At 36.1% G+C, this 17,692-nt stretch overlaps 1 protein-coding gene across 2 annotated transcripts in view; it reads left to right on the plus strand.

Annotated features, from left to right (window-relative positions):
• LOC122789899 (mucosa-associated lymphoid tissue lymphoma translocation protein 1-like) overlaps nt 1-17,692 on the plus strand; it is a 696,960-nt gene that overhangs the window by 296,117 nt on the left and 383,151 nt on the right. The window contains exon 5 of one of the 2 annotated variants that reach the window (XM_044057339.1): nt 1,469-1,565. In XM_044057339.1, the coding sequence (XP_043913274.1) occupies nt 1,469-1,565 (97 nt within the window). The remainder of the gene's footprint in view (nt 1-1,468; nt 1,566-17,692) is intronic. The other variant, XM_044057340.1, reaches the window with a different exon arrangement.

Genomic DNA, 17,692 nt, shown 5'->3' on the forward strand with positions numbered 1-17,692 from the left:
GCTATAACTTGGATGGGTATCTTGTCAACTGTCAGTTGCACGTGGAGCAGTTCTGATGCATCATGCTGGCAAACCAGTCTGGAGGTGTGCTTGTCTTTAATGAAGATAGGAACTCCACCACTTTTAGTCTTCCCAACCTCATTTTGGGGTCAGAATGTGTGGAATGATGTATAGCCTGGTAAGGAAGGGGTGCTGTTCACAGCCTTGAACCAAGTTTTTGGGACTGCACATATGTCGGCATCATCCAGTTCAATGAGAGCCTCCAGTTAGTGCATTTTCAGGTTAAGGCTCCTAGCGTTAAGCAGCATGACATTCATTTCACTTTTTGACAGATCTTTTATGTAGGAAGGTATGTCTTTGGGACATTACCTAAAAAAGGCACAAAGGGGGAGCAAGAGCCTTGGCCAGAATCCAGAATCCCAGAGGTGACAGTTGGAGGCCATCTCTGGCAAAGCATCAAGGTCTGTCGACCATGTCATCCCAAGCAGACAGATACTGGATCCCCTTGGAATGACATCAGAAACTATGTCAATAAGTCAATTATTTTTTGTTGGTATTGTGGTACCATTCTTGGTGAAGGTAGGATGCTGCTTAGGTCCTCAAAGGAAGCCAGAATAATCTGTTTGCTTTTCTTGTCTGCTGAATAACAGCCTGACATTCACAAAAATTTCCTCATGTTGTCATTCATGTAGCCAGAATATTTTTTTCCAGAACATAGCTCTCAATTGTACTTGTTTTTGCAAGGTGCCCTGATTTGGCCTCAGATTTTAATCTGTTCCATATAAAATTTGTTGTTTTCTGATAACAGATATTTGAGTTTCAGACTTCATGTCCTTCAGTAAGTGCATACTAGTTTAACTTTCTAACTTTGTATGAGAAATATTTAAAATCTGCCCGAGTTTGAACCTTGGTCCCTAAGGTTTTTTTTTTTTTTTTTTTTTTTTTGGGCTTCTTGCCTGAATCTTGAGTAAAGAATTTGAAATGTATGTTTTAGACAATTTAGCAGACATGAACAGGATAGTTAGTTCCTTGAGCTAAATTTATTTTCAACAGAGAAAGTTGACATCAAAGTGGCACGGGGGCTGTTTTTTTGAAACTCATGAGTTAACAAAATAATAATAACAATAACTTGATAATAACTATATTATGCCTGTAGCATGTAATTTCTACAAGAACTATATTACAGTGCCAGCTATGCATGCATCACATTTCATAAACATCTGATCTGCTACAATATAGTAAAAGTATACTACCGCATTAACTATACACTGTTGAGTACTGCCTTATATTATTGTGAAAGGGGTACTTTTACTACTTGTTTAAGTGTACTACGTACTCACGTCCTTTTAACTTTTTTGTTGTCAGTGTTAAAACTGTAGAACCCAAGTAGTGCTTATTTTTTTCTTTATTTTAAAGCTGTGAAAAGCCACATGGTCTTTAACTGTTGTTTTTATATTTTTTGCTTTAGATTAAAGCTGTGAAATCCACTGACCAAGGCACATACCTTTGTTCAGTGAGCAACTGCAGAGGTGAGCACTGGAGTGAACCGATCGATGTCACTATAGGTAAATGATGGAATGGCTTGTCATATTTACTCTCTCAAAATGTCAGTGTGCTTGACAGATCATGTTTCTGTTTCATGACTACAGACGTGTATATGTCTAACTTTTCAGCTCCAGGATCACCTAAGTTTCTTCTTGATGTGACCTTCTGGACATATGAAGAAATGTGCACATAGCAGGCATTGCATGTCACAATTTGCCAGCAATGGCATCTTTAGTAAATGCCATTCTACGGGTGTACTTTTTGTTGTTCAATATTATTTGACTGGCTTTGGAGTTTCATGCCACTGCTAACAGAAACATGTTTCTATAGGCCTCAAACTCTGTAGTGAACTCGCACTCTCTCCCAGTAGTGTTAGGAGTCCTATCTGAAGTTTAGCGTATTTGTCCTTCACTTTCCAAACATTTGGACTATCTCAACACTTCGAAGGCTTTGTAGAATTCTGATGTAGTTTCTGTAGTTCTTTGTATGGACCTTTGACAGGGGCAAGATTTGTACTTTAAAAGGTTGTTTACTATTTGTCGCACCATCTGTGAATGTTATGAACCAACAGGCCACATTGACTCAGTTCTTTGGAGAAGCTCTAAAAAGAGCTGCTCTGAGCAATAAAATTTATTATGTGCAGCTTCTATCTACAGCTTCTAGTCATGAAAATAACTGCTTAGGGTATCATGCTATGCAACAAGCAAATAATTCTGACTGCTCCACAGAAGGGGACTTTTAAGTATGGAGTAGAATATATAGCCCATTCATGAAAATCAAATGCCACAGGCTTTTGTCAGTGATATTATCACTGATTAAGCTGTTGAACTTTATTTTATCTTTCAAGTTACCATACGTAACATCTGCACAAGAGAACATGTCTGAATTAGGTGTTGCATAAACATCAGCACTTCATTGCTACTCAGTATGCATATGGCTTAAGATTCTTTTTTTGGTTTGTTTCACTTATAGAACTAATGAAAGAACATTTAAGACAACTACTTATTTTTAAAGCTTATACAATGCAACCTTATACTACTGTGTTGTAAACAAATTCCACTTCCTAAAGGAGATTTGTAAATAATATTTATAAAAAATAGTAAAAATTCATGTTTTTTATTTTTTTATTTTATTTATTTGACATTTGTTTACCGAGGAAAGTCTGACTCAGGTTCAAGGAACCCATTTTCACTCCATGCCCGAAGAGAATAGCTCCAAAAATATAGAATTAGTATTAAAAGTCATATGCAAGGTATAATAATGAAATATACATCAACTAGTTGAGGTAAAAAGGAAAGCCTGTTGTTTATTAAGATAACTGTAAGGCAATATTATAAAAAAATCCTTCTTAGAAGGAAGGAACTGTAAGATAATACAGTTTAGTGATATCATAAAAGGAATACAAAGTGAAATATAAGGAAAAAAATTGGGAGTAGAAGGGAGAAAGTATAGTGAGGAAAAAAAGTAGTTGAAAGAGGTATTTAATGTGAAGAGGATATAATATTAAGTAGGATGAGGGTGGGAATAGATCCTTGTGCTGCTTAATTATTTTAAGTAACAGCTAAATGAAAGTTGGCGTTTTCCCTGATATTTGTGGGAAGTTTATTCCAGGCTTTGGCAATGGAATAGGAGCAGAGGCATTTTCCAGCATTTTTGTTGGGCTTGTGTACAGTTTGTTTGTCTTTGGATCTTAGAGACCTCGTGGGGAGATAGCTAGAAAGAACAGAAGTTAGAGCTGGGCAGGCACTGAACTTATAGATAATGTTGTGGGCATTTAACACTTGTAAGAAGGTAAGACATTGTGATAGCTCAAGCCATTGTAGTGACTGAAGTTAAATGCAATGGTGAGTACAGTAAGTAGAGTTTGTGGCAAACTTTGCTATTTTGTTATAGCAGGCTTCAAATTTAGATAAGAGGGAGATTTGGAGATTAGCAAGGATATTAGCACCATACAAGAGGGAAGGTAGTAAGCAGGTGTTTGCAAGTATGATTCTAGTAGACGGATTAAGAAAACATGAATGCCTATAGAGCACACCTAGTTTCTGGAGTTTTTTGTTATTTTGGATATAAAGGTCAAATTTTAAGTTTTCATCAATGATTACACCTAGTAGTTTGCTGTGTGGAACTGCTTCAATTATAGTGTTATTTGTGGAATAAATTGACATTTAGGGGGAAAAAAAGTTTTGTTTTATTGGGGTTGAGTAACAGCTGGTACTTATTTAACCAGAGTTCAATGGATGAAAAAGCTTCTTCAGTAACTTGTTGCAGGTGCACTATGTTATTTGATGAGCAGATAATGGTCGAGTCATTGGCATATTGTATTAGAGTGCCTTGGCAACAGGATAAGTGAAGGTTGTTTATGAAGATGTTGAAAAGTAGAGTCCCAAGGATAGAGCCTTAAGGTGCTCCAGTCCTGTTTGGAAGGAAGGATAGAAAAGGAGCCAAGCCACTTTATGGACTGCTGTCTATAAGATAACTTTTAAACCTTCACAGGTAGGTGAATGTGGGGCCAAAGAAGGAAAGTTGATAAAGGAGCTTAGTACACAAAACTGTATCAGACAGATCTAAAAACAGTGCAGATACAAGATAACTATAATCTCTAGCATAGTTTATGGTGTTCATGAAGGATAACGGAGTGGTTGAAGTGCTCTGGTTTGGCCTGAAACCATGCTGGGCTGGGGACAACAGCTTGTTGTGGAGAAGAGAATTTCTGAGATGTGTATTGATACATTTTTCAAGTATTTTAGACAGAAGCAATAACACAGCAGTGGGGTGATAGATTTGAGGAATTACTGTTGTGTAGTATGATAATGAAGGAGTTTTTCCAGATGCCTGGGACATATGATTCTGTGACTGATCTGTTTATAAGAATACTGACTGTGTAGGCTATGGACTCAGCAGCACGCCTGGGGTATTGAGCAGGAAGATTGTCTGCTGAATTAGAACTTTGTTTGGTTTTAGAAGTTTTTTTATACGGTTAGTAGTGACTGGGGGACGTATAAAGGTATGAGTAGTAGCAGCAGGGCATTGAGTAACAGTAGTACTTGGCTGAGAAGTGCTGTAGGCAGAGGATTGGTTTACTGAAGGTGAAGGGTGAGTATTGTTTGACATTAGATCAGAAATACTGTTAGTGAAATGAGAGTTAAAGAGGGTAGCAGTTTCAAAAGGGGATTTATCTGGGTGAGGGCTGGGATTTTGTTTTATGACTGGTTTAAGAAGTGAATTGATTGAGGACCAGAATATTTTTGGTTGTGAGAGTTATTAGATTGCTGGCAGGTGTAGAATTGCTTTTTATCAGTAATAGTGAGTTGTTTGACTTTATTTTGGAGTTTTTTATAATGCTGTAAATTGTTTTGGGTTTTATTTTTTAGCCATTCATTCCATGCGTTATTTCTTAGGGATATTAGTTGCTTAGTGGCACATGACAGTCATGGGGTATGATTGATTTTTTATTCTTTTTATCTGAGTAGGAGCTCAGCTGTTAAAAATGCTCAAGAATGTCATATTAAAATGCTTTACAGATTCATCAAGAGGAAGAGTTTTTAGGATAGTCCAGTTGTGTGGAAAGGACTCTAGATTAAGTTATGTTAGGTTCTGGACTGGCTTGTACAAGTGCTTTTTGGGAGACTATTTAGATATTTTGATGGTGTAGGTGATTACTTAGTGTGCTGGGAAGGGTGGGAGCCTGTCTGTAAACTTATTTGGGTTGGATACTAGGATCCAGTCCAATATGGATCCTTGTTTGTTATATTTATCATACCTTGTAGGGGATAGTACAAGTGTTATGAAATTGGAGAGGTTTATAAAAGTAGTGGGGCAGACTGATGTAAGAGTTACCCAATTTATGTTAACATCACCAAGAATAATTGCTTCATAAGAGATATCATCTGTGATCCAAGACAGGATGTTTTCAAATACAGGGATGCCCTTTGCTGTGGGAATGTAAATGACATCTATACTGTTTTTTTTTTGAGTCATTAATTTTAGGATGGTAATGAGTAGTTCAGTATTATCAAATTTGGGGATGGGACCTGAGTAGTTTGTAACTGTGAAGTAACTGTTGTAAAATAATGCAATTCACCAGCTTGTTTGTGTTGTCTATCTAGTCTGGTTAAATTATATCCTGGAGGAAGCACTTTGATAACTTTTATGTTAGGTTTTAGCCAAGTTTCAGTGACAGCTAAGGCATCTGGAGTATGTAGTGCAACCCAGGCAGGAAAGTCAGATTTTGTTATAAATGCTGCGAACGTTAAGGGTAATAAAATTAGATGTTAAAAGTGGATTTTTAATGCTAGTTTAGGACAGCCAAAAGCTTGAAATTTTGTAAATAATATTGCCCTGTCTGGTGTATAGATAATGACATGAAACATGTATTTTGCTACATTATGTTTTGCATCCTGATTTAAGACTCGTTTTCTTTTAGTGGTGATACAGATTGTTGTAAAGATACAAGTGTAACATGTTTACTTTGCACCACTAGTATTTGTTATTCCGTGATGCATTTATTCATTCACTCATTTTAATGTACTAGTCACCATTACATCATGCATGTCTACATAGACATCAGCATCTGATTTCAAGGAACCACAGAGTACAGCTTAGCTACATGCCTCATTCATTCATTCAGTCATACAGCATGCAAGTTGTGAATAGAGATCACTGACATACAGTATATATCGGCAAGATGCATGCTATTAATATCTCATTGTTCTGATACAAGGGACTGCTGAATGGTTTCCCTATAACTTATTAGTGCACAGTGTTTGACCAATATGTTGGTTAGCAAAGAATCAGCATGGTAGAGGGCCTTTCTCTTGTTGTTGACAATGCATGCTGTTTATCTTCACCCTGTTAGTCAGCTTTTGGCTTACTTTATGCCTGCTGTTTGCTGAACTTTAACTCCCTCCTGGTCAGAAAATTTGTTCCCAGTCACTGAAGCAGGGGTCATCTGGAGGTTCCATCATTTTGGCAGCCATCAAAGTCGATACACATTGTGTTCCGTTTTTGCAACCTTAATGTCCCCATGCACTGTCATTTATAAGAAAACAGTGTCTATGCAGTTTCGTGCATTGGCAGCGATTCTGTTCTTGTTATTGATTTTTTTTTTCTCCTATGATGTGTGATCAAGGAACTGGTATATATAAGTTCAGATAGTATGAGGGGCTTGACCCTGCATGCCTTTTTGAATTGAATGTTTCGCCAGTTATTTTTGTCCAGTTAAAGGTTTCTTAACTTGTAACTTGGTGTTACATAAGTGAAGCCTTCTGGATAATTCATCAGAAGTCAAACTTATGTTCATAGCCAAGTTTTTTTTTTCACTGAAATGAGCCTAGGGATTATCCTTTGATAAATGTAGTTCATTCAAACGGAATTACATGAATTCCTTTTCATGATGGTTTATTGAAACTGCATTGACTTTTATTGGGTAAGTCAGTGATGTGCTGAAGTTTTTCTTCACTTTACCCGCCGTCTTTGTGGCTTGTAAATGTGTTTTCTTTTATGCATTTCTTTATTATGCATTTCAGCAGTGGTGCTTTTTATGCAACATAAACACAGAAAATAGCATTTGGAAAACTGCTTTGACCATACCTATTTCAGGTAGTTTAAACAATTGGTTTCTCACCTAATGTGGTTGGGTGCTCATGTCTTTGTACTAAAACTGAATCACTATGATAAACCAGCTTCAAGTAGCTCCGGCATAATTCCATAGATGAGGAACTTTTCTTTTTTGTGTCAGAACCACTTGCAGATGAAGTCTGATGATAGTACCAGGGCTCTTGAAGTTTGGTGAGACATCTTTTCCAAAAATTGTTGCTCCTTACTAATAACATCTTACTTGAGACTCCAGGTGATGCTACAGTTCCTTTGATTAATCAACAAAAAGTTGTGAAATGAAAGTAAACCTCATAGTGCATATCACTTAGTGTAACTCATCATCCTGTCATTTTAACTACTGAAGAACAAATCTCAACAACGATTTTGTCATTGTGTCTGAGATAAACTGTGTCATTGTTGACAGTAATCATTTGAGTTTGTTCCTTTGCTGGCCTGATATATCACTCTTCTGGGATACAAATTGGCATCCATTTAAATGTCTGTCATACTCCAGTCTGCATGCACATTTCAGTTGATAGCATCTTTGCCATCACTACAACATCTGAATATTATGGACTTGTTAGTACTTAAGAAAGTGTTTTCTGTTATTCTCAATGCTAAGACTCTGGATACAGCTTTTAATAATGTATTTCTTATCTAAGTATTGTATTCATGGAATGTATCTGCATTAATTGAAGAAATATCTACTTGAGGGGTGTATTTTAAATATTTGCTAGCCCAGGGATTATACTTAATATGGACAGTTCTTATCAAAGCAAAATGAGTGAAAAAACTTCCAAACTCTTCACCATAACATTCAATTTCTCAATAAATAAACTCCTATTTGGCATACAAGCTTGGTGTTGTCTAACTGCTAGACCTTCCCTTAACATCAACCCCCCCATCAATCCTGACCACAGCACAGATTATATATCACAGCTTTGCAGGTATATTTGCTTTCAGTTAAGGCTAGGGATTCCATTTTGGTACCGTGATGCTGCCCAATGAATTTTAACATAAATGAGAGCATTTGTTAGGTCTTCTGGAGAGATGTTCAGACAGAATAGATGTTGGTGGTCCCTAGTATCTCTTAACCCTTACTATAACTCCAGCATTGCTTAGTTATTATATGTTTATTGTATAGCTATATAGGTTGATCCCAGGACCTTTTTCAGCCATGGAGACAGCCACAGTGGTGCAGCAGTAGCGTTGTCGCCTAACAGCAAGAGGTTCTCCCATTTGATTCTCAGCTGGAACGCCATCTGTGTGGAGTCTGCATGTCCTCCCCGCGGTCGAGTGGCATTCGAAAGACGTGTGAATGGGTGTGCCTTCGTTGAAGGTTGGGCATCGGGCTGGCACCTCGGCACCTTAAAAACCTACTGCCAATCATTAGCAGACCGGAGTTCCGCTGTGGCGACCCCTAACTGTGAAAAGCTTAAAGAAAAACAACAACAACATTGAACAAAATACAGTACAGTGGTTAAGTGCTACATCTGACATAATTTTCAATAAACATGAAATGCAAACACTTAATATTTACAGAATGACAGTTACATTTTTTACATCAATTACAATGAGCAAAACATGCCAAGCAACTCAGTGTCTACAGTATTTACAGTTTTACTTGCTTATCACTTCTGTTTCTTTAAGAAACTCAGCTGTTTACAATAGAAAGAGCAACAATTATATATTCAGTATAGTAAAGCACATAGTCAATGAAACACATCAGACTAGGAATATTTGATCAGCTATACCAATGTTAGATTGCATTGATTAAAATAAGTATAAAAGACTGAGAGATTTGTAAAAACACAACTTTACTAGTTTTGTACCACAGTACTAATCTAAAAAGTAAGTAAAAGACAAAATGGAACAGGGAAAAACAACTACTCATTATTGTAGCATTGTTTATTGGTTTACTATTGACCAGTATTTCTAAAATAATAATGATTGCTACACTCCTTTATTTATGCTTAATAACTTGTTCCTAAAATTGCATAGTGTGTTTAATTCTAATATCCATAGATGCATTTCAATTTACTGGTACAACTTTCCTAAAACTCTTTTGCCTGTTGCTGCTGTAAAAGGTAGTCTGTGTGGTGTCACAGGTTCTTCTGTGTTTGCTTTAACATTATTAGCTCTTTAAATTTACTTGTCTTGGAGACTCTTATAATGCATGCAGTAGAGTAAAGGTTAATTGTGATAAGAGATTTCTTCAAGTGGTAACTGGCAGCCAGTTGCCCTTTTGCCATTTTGAAAGGTGAATACTACAAAAGTAGTTGAACACCTGTCAGATTAAATAATGTTTCCCCTTTGGATCCCCTCACTGTTGAAATTTATTTATGAACATTTTCTCCTTGTTACAATTATTTTATACATGCACAAAATAAATTGGATTTTTGACAGCTGTAGTAACCAGTATAATTCTTTGTACCTAATATTACCAACTTTTCAAAACTAGCTTTATTGCAGAATGCTTGGTTTCCACTGGGATGGATATCTTACTTGGGTTCAGAGTGGAAAATACAGTTAAGGTGTATCTACTGAGATGATAGGATATATAACATCTCTTCATGGTAGGGAATACATTGCAGATACAGAACACAATACTGATTTGGTATTCTATCAGAAGTAAAATTGTTATATATTTCTCCATGAAAACAGTCCATCACTAAATGTTCTTGTACTAGCAGCTGTAAATTGGCCAAGCCGTCTTTTATGTTGAGCTGATTATAACACCCTAAGAATGAGATAGCAGTCTTAGATGCAGTACATATCGAAGAGTCTATATAAAATTCCCAGAAAGTTATACTAAAGTCTGTCAAAGTATAATTGAGATATTGCTTAGTCTGCCAAACTGCAATGTAGACTGCTTTCATTGGAGGTGTATAACTTCTCTTGAGTGTAGATGTATCTGGAAAAGTTAATATTTCTGTCACTAGTAAGCTACCACTGCCAGAACCTCTTGTACTAACAATGAAATTATGCAGCTGAGCTGCATCAAAGTGTTTAAGTATGAAATAGCAGTCTTAGATGTAGTATGTGTCTGAGCATGCAAGTATGATTCCTTAAGTTTTACTAAGCAGTGTCAAAAGGTGATTGAGATGTTATGTCTTGTAAATAGGTGTCAGTTGTTGGCATGTATAGGTGTATTATAGTCAGAGGCATAACTTGGGTGAGGTGAAAGATCATCTGTTCTAGGTGCAAGGTGTGAGGAGAATGTGATTGGCAAATACCGATGGTGTAGACATGCAGTACTAGCACCATCAGCTGACAGGCTTAATGAGTGGTTATTTTAATGTAGCACAATATTCATTATATTTGTAATTATGTAGTGATTTGATACTGTTTCAGAACAGAAGAGTTTCTTTTGTCCTCAATTTCAAGATAGCTTTTTTATTTCTCATGCAATTGCACAGTGCACCAGATAACATAGGCACAGTTCTAATCATAATGATGACCTACCAAGTTGCATTATACTTATTTTCCATTGAGAGATGGTATATGATTTCTCTCCATGGTGGAGAATGCAGTACAGATGCAGCATATATCCAAATTGAGTTGAAATTACAGTGGAAGCAGAAAGTATGTATTTTTTCTAGGTCTGCATATTGACAACATTACACTGGGAGTAAACCAACATATATATTCCAGCCAAGTAACCTCTTAGCTTACTCAACAGATGCCACCACCAAAACTCTGTATACTGACTGGGTGATGTGGCTCACCCAATTTCACCTTTGAGATACATCAAAGTACTTAAGGATGGAAGGACATGCATTGGTTTGGTGCATACCTGAATCTATAAGTGTAATTCTCCAAATGTTTAACAAAGAGCTGTAAAAAAACAGTTGAGATATTACCATGGATAGATAGAGATTTACAGATGTTGCACACTGACAGTCTGTCATGTACATTATACTATATTGTAAGTGGCTATGTGACTTTTTTCAGGATGGGGAATACAGTTTATACCCACAACATACCTGTACTGCACTGGCATACCATCAAAAGTAGAAGTTCATATAAAAGTTCTCCATAAAACTGATTTCCTTCTGACAAAGGAATTATGCTAACCCCAACACCAAAAATAGACTTGCATGAAACTGCACACATTCAGTGAAGATAAAGACATTGACATATCTTTGTACTCAAAATCACCAATTAAGTGCATTAACTACCCGAATGTCATAGCGTATTTAGCCGAGAGTATGGTTTAAAATTTCAAACTCTTTTAGAGATATTGCCTTGTATCAGTAGGTACTACCAATAAGCTTACATAACCATTAGATCACAAAGATTTTGCCAGTTCACAACAGACTTACATGTTTGTAATGTATTCAAGCTAATAAATACAGTAACTATAAGACTCATATTTTAGTGTATTGTTATATCAGGACTAATATACTATTGATTTTTCAAAAAAAAAACTGTTTCACAAACACAGATGACACGCATTCAAGATGACTTCATCACCTTGCCTTTGTAGCTATTAAGTCACTCTATAAGGTGGAGTATCTTTGTGTCATACCCTACAATAAATATATAAGCAAAATGGATGTATTGCCATCTCTAGCTAGGGTTAGATTATTGTCAGAATAGCCATTAAAAGCTGGAGAGCTGGAATATTTCCAAAACATTAAGCTTGAAATAGAATCATGGGAAATACAAGGCAACTGAATATTAACCATATTAACCATTTATGCCTTGCCAGTACCCACCCTTAGACTACTCTTCCTTTTTCAAGAAGGGCTAGGGTATTCTTGCTAGGGGTGAATTTGTAAATACCTATCCAGTCATCCAGTTCCTGTTTGAAAGAAGATAATGTATCATACTGCTTGATTTCCAGCAGGAATATATTCCAAAGGGAGGGAGAGTGCTTTGTAAAGAGCCTCTCTCTCCACTATATTTTATTTATTTGCTGATGAAAGTTTAGATCACTGGTTCTGGTGTTTGTGAGACTATTTAATTTGTGGAGATACAAGAGATCCAGGATAACAGTGTTCCTAATGGCATGGAAGAAAAGGCACAACTCTCCCCTCAGACATCTTTAAATACTAAATAACAGGGATAGTGCTACCTGCCTTTTCGACACATGGCCTAATCAACATAGAATATAAGAGACAATGATCTCATTAGATCTGTATGATATTCCTTTGGCAATTAGCTGTGACTCATCAGTGGGGGATGAGTCACCACTGGGGGTGTGGTCTAGAATGCTGCCTTGCCAAAATAGTTTTACCTGTTTCCAAAGACTCAACAACTGCATTTCAGTTGCATCCAATGAAAGATAACAAATCCACTAAAAAATCTTAAAACATAAGTGCAACAAACTGTGGTTGTGCAGTAATAACATAAAATGCTCTGAGTCATTTATCTTTTACTTTATATACATAGAAACAAAAAGGTGACCTAGATTTTATAATGTAAACTTGTGAGCAGAATTAACAAAGTTATGCTAAAATAGGTTCCAATTTAATTTTTATTCAATTTACCCTGAAAAGTAATTCCTCATTTATAGGTATTTTTATGGTAAGTAAACTTAATAAACATCTTTGTCAAAGTACTAATAAAATAGTTTATCTACATCTGTCATCATCATAACATCCATCTACATTTTATGACTTCCATGACGTTATCTACATTCTAGCAGTGTTATTGTCAAGGTCTAAGAATTCATTTAAATACTTAAGTTACAGCAGCATTTCTCACCACACTAAACCTTAAAAGTGATGCACATGTACTATAAGCACATTTTATTCAGCATAAAAAAATCTTCAGAATTATTGTACTGTGTTTTAGAGGCATTTATCTGTAGACAGTGTATTAAAGGAAAATGTATATAAAATGGAAACACTTCACATAATCGAATGACTGAAATCTCGAATTACATATGGTCGAGACCATATGATCGAGATTTCAGTAAATCGAATATGTGTAGTGTTCAAAAATAAGAGTTTAATTACCTTAATATGTTACGTGCACACAGAGGCAAGTATTGTTGTACGCTCTGTGTGTACGTAATGTTTTATTTGTTTTGTGGTGTTGACAGGAAATGAGAAATCTCCCGTTTTGTGCTTCCACATACAGCACAAGACGGGAGATTTCCCATCTGCCCACTGTAGCGCGATCTTGGAGTTGGTATATTTAAGTAGGGGGTGTGGGGGGCACAGGGGGCAAAGCCCCCCTGCAAAAGCGAGGTTTGTGTATTTTTTTTTTATTTGTTGGTTTCGCTTCAGAAGTTCGTGTTTCCGAAACTCAATCTTTTGGTTTTGGTTATTTGCAGTTCGAGATTTTGGTAATTTGAGCTTCTGAAGTGAATCCATATAAAACATATTTTCCATTTTCATGAACAAACGTGATTAAAAAAATCCAATCAGAGTACCGTGAGAGTAAAAACTGTTCAGCATTAAAAGCTCTGCAATGTGAATTGTGATTCATGTAGAATAGATGATATTCAGATTTTTTTTATTAATGAACAAATAAGAAAAAAGTAATTTTTCCACATTTCTTAAACCTAAGAAAACTCTAGTGTACAGGAGGCATAAAATGAGCATTGTTAAACATTCAATAACAAAACGAGCAGGCACTTAAAAAACTCACATGGATGGAGGCCAAACTTATAAAAACAGAAATCCAAGCCCAACTCCATCCAAAGAATAAATTAATTAGACTTAGTTTCTTTGTCTAAACACAAAAAGGACTTCATCAGTATCTGGATAAAATGCTTTTGTTCTAACACATAAAGGACTTCATCAGAATCTCATTTTCTGTTGAAGTCCTTGTGTTTGGATGAAAATGCTTAATCTAATAAATTTATTCTCTGCTTGGATTCACATTTAAGTTTGTGTTTTTACTGTTAAATATTCAATTATCTTCAAATGAAGTCATATGTGTGTGTGTGTGTGTGTGTGTGTGTGTGTGTGTGTGTGTGTGTGTGTGTGTGTGTGTGTGTGAACATGTCTATGCATGGATCTACTGCAGTAGATCAAACATATTACAAGTTCGAACCAAATATGGCCGAGACCCCACATGTTCGAACTTGTAATAGTTCGAGCACTGAAGTAAAAAAAAGAAAAAAACAAAATTAAACTGCTGTAGCAGGGGGGGCTATGCCCCCCCACCCCCATACCCCCTTACTTAAATATACCAACTCTGAGATCGCACTACATTGCGGAAGTGGGAAAACTTCCCATTCTGCTCTGTACGCGGATCTCCATTCATTCCGTTCGGACTTTTAAATGTTCGAGGTTATGATCTCGGCCATATCGTCTTCAAACATTTAGAAGCTCAGTCTACCGAGGGGGACCCCTATACATATATGCTTTGATTGACAAAACAGATGGTTGACAGGTTTTTAAGATTGACAATCCCCAGGTTGGGGAATATAACTTTTACCCTAGATTGTGCAGTCCCAGAACTGGAATAAATAATTACTCACAGGTATAAGAGTATGGGGGTGGGGCTTTCCCCTTGCAAAGAACATGCCTTATACTTTGTTTGCTCTTAGGTTAATACTTGGAGCATGTACAGAAGTGTGTCAGTGTTGTATTGTAGTTGTTATCACCACTGACATTTAGTACATCTGATTTGCATAATTAGATCCTTATAACTATATCTATGTCTTAAGTGTGTGTGTATATATACATACATACATATATATATATATATGTATATATGTGTGTGTGTGTGTGTATATAAATACACACACACACACACATATATATATATATATATATATATATATATATATATATATACATACATACATATACATGCACACTAATGCTTGCATGTGTGTGCTTTCTTTTCCACAAATGGGCAACATTTAAAAAATACAAATTGCCTATATTTAAAAACAAGATATGAAACTCTTTCAATGAAAAGTAGATTCCATGCTACTATTCGTGTAAAATCTGTTCTAATTTCAACTAACCGCACAATGAAGAATGTTTTACTTATTATTGATTTTAGATTTTTACCTTGCAAAAGTACAAGAAAGAAAATAAGATAATGTGAATGTACTGTGTTTTTGTTTTTCCCTTATCAGCAATATCGTTTGGTAACAAAAATATTGTTCAGTTGGATAAATGGAATTTTGGGATCCAGGAAAAACATATGATTTTATCTGTACTACACAGGAAGTTAATTTGTACATTTTACATATACTTTCACTTAAGTGATAACTTGTATGATCCCAAGTCAGTACAAATAAAAATCATATCTAACCACACTGAATCACACTGAAACATATTGCTGGAGAATGAACATGTCTGTGAGATTACTAGGCAAGAAAATGTAAAGGTACTACTGTTTTATGCTAGGAGTCTAAACAAGAATTTCCACTCCCTACAACCTCTACTCACTCTAGAGAATGCTGATGTCTGTGCAGTCACTGAAACATGGCTTAAAGCTGTGGAGAGCACACTAACAGTACAAAGCTGTAATGCCCTCAACATGTTTAGATCAGCTACTACACAGACAGGGACTAAAGGTAGAGTTGTCTTGATTTACATCAAAAATAAGTATACCTCAAGGCTGGCCAATCAGGAAAATGCACTTGAGCTTCTCTCCATTCAAATCACCATAGACAAAATCCCATACTAGTTCCTTGTAAGCTATAGGTCCCCCTCTATGACCCAGGAAGGCCATAATATGTTTTTAAATGTACTGGAAACGCACATCATCCAACCAAATATATTGATTTGCAACTTTAATTACCCTACTATAAAGTGGGAATCATATATGACACCAAACATGCAGGCACAGAGATTCCTAGATTTTGTAAACACAAACTCCCTGGACCAGATTGTTAATACACCAACCAGGGGTGCAAACATACTGGATCACTAATATGGGAGATTGCTGCACACCCCTTGGTGTAATGTCTTCTCTTGTAAGGTCAGACCACAAAACGATCTCCTTTGAAGTAAAAATAAAACCCAAATCCCCAGCTAACCGTAAATTTTAAAAGTTCGAAACAGCAAAAGGAAGAATATGCAGGACCAAACAAAAGAACTTTATTACATAAGCGCTTTCGGACAGTAATACTAGCCTTCCTCAGACATTCAAAACAATCCTATGACCACATTTAAATACCCCTCAATTTACATAAATAATTAAACCCTTAAAACAACATTAAGCATGGGGAGGTCCTGTTGATGAAATATCAGCCTTTGTGGAATTTATAAATACTGCTACAGAGTTTTTTAAATTTTTGTATCTAATACGTACAACTTCTATAGCATATTTAGATGTTTTGTTAATGAAATCAGATGCAGGTTTGAAAGCACGAATTTTCAGGAAGAAAACTTATTCCAACAAATATTTGCATTTTTCTAGTAACCACCCGTATCATGTGAAAAGGGATGTAATTAAAGGACAGATGGTAAGAGTGACCAGAATGGTTACAGATTTGGTAGAGTTTATTGATGAATGTCATTTTATAGGAAATATGTTTATTAATAGAGGTTATCCTGTGACTATGGTGAAAGATGTAAACTCTGACATAATTAAAAGAGACTTTCTGGACAGTATTTACCATTGTCATCTCAGAATACTAATGGTATAAATATTTTAGGAAGTAATGGCACAGATATGTACTCCTTTATAGATTCATGTAAGGAAAGTGATGGCATGGTGTGAATAACAGAATTACATGATTTGATGGTATCACAGGCTAATATAAGTGGTGGACTACAAAAGGGGAATAATATAGCAATAACCCATGCCTGGGTGTGGGTAATGCTGGATTTACCCACGGTTGGTGTGGTTTGGTCATGAGGGCGAAGCCCGAGTAGCCAAACAAAGACAAACATGAGTAAATCCAGCATTACCCACACCCAGAAGTGGGTTATTGCTATTATACAATAACGTTATTTAAGAAAAAAAAATAATTACTTTTCTTAAATAATGGCATTGTATAATGCCTCCTTGCTGCCCTTCCGCAGCTGTCTGGTATTCTGCGGCAGTCCTGATGTACTGCACATGCATATGTTTACACAGTGCATCAGAGCTGTGGGCAAAAGCAACGGAGAAAGCAAGATCTCAGTTGCTTTTTACAAACTGTCTCGCTATGTTAAAGGAGTTTAACATAGCGAGACAGCTTTAAAAAAAGCAACGGGGAATCTCTGTTGCTTTTTTAAAGCTGTCTGGCTATGTTAAACCCATTTAACATAGAGACAGTTTTGAAAAAAGCAACGGAGAAAGCAAGATCTCCATTGCTTTTTAAAGCGTCTCGCTATGTTAAACCCATTTAACATAGTGAGACACCTTTATAAAAGCAATGGAGATAGGAAGATCTCCGTTTTTTTAAAGCTGTCTCGCTATGTTAAACTCATTTAACATAGCGAGACAGGTTGTAAAAAGCAGCAGAGATCTTGCGTTCTCCGTTGCTGTAATGGAAAAAGTCCAGGCAACTGGACCTTTTTCCATTACTATAACTCTGATTTACAATGTGCACGCTGACCAATCAGCATGCACGTTTTGGAATATTAATGGGGGGTCATTGTATAATGTGTTTATTTCCACATTTAATGTGGATAGTAAATGT

Source organism: Protopterus annectens, chromosome 15.part0 (genome assembly GCF_019279795.1).
Source record: "Protopterus annectens isolate FY-2018-M chromosome 15.part0, PAN1.0, whole genome shotgun sequence".
NCBI lineage: Eukaryota > Metazoa > Chordata > Ceratodontiformes > Protopteridae > Protopterus > Protopterus annectens.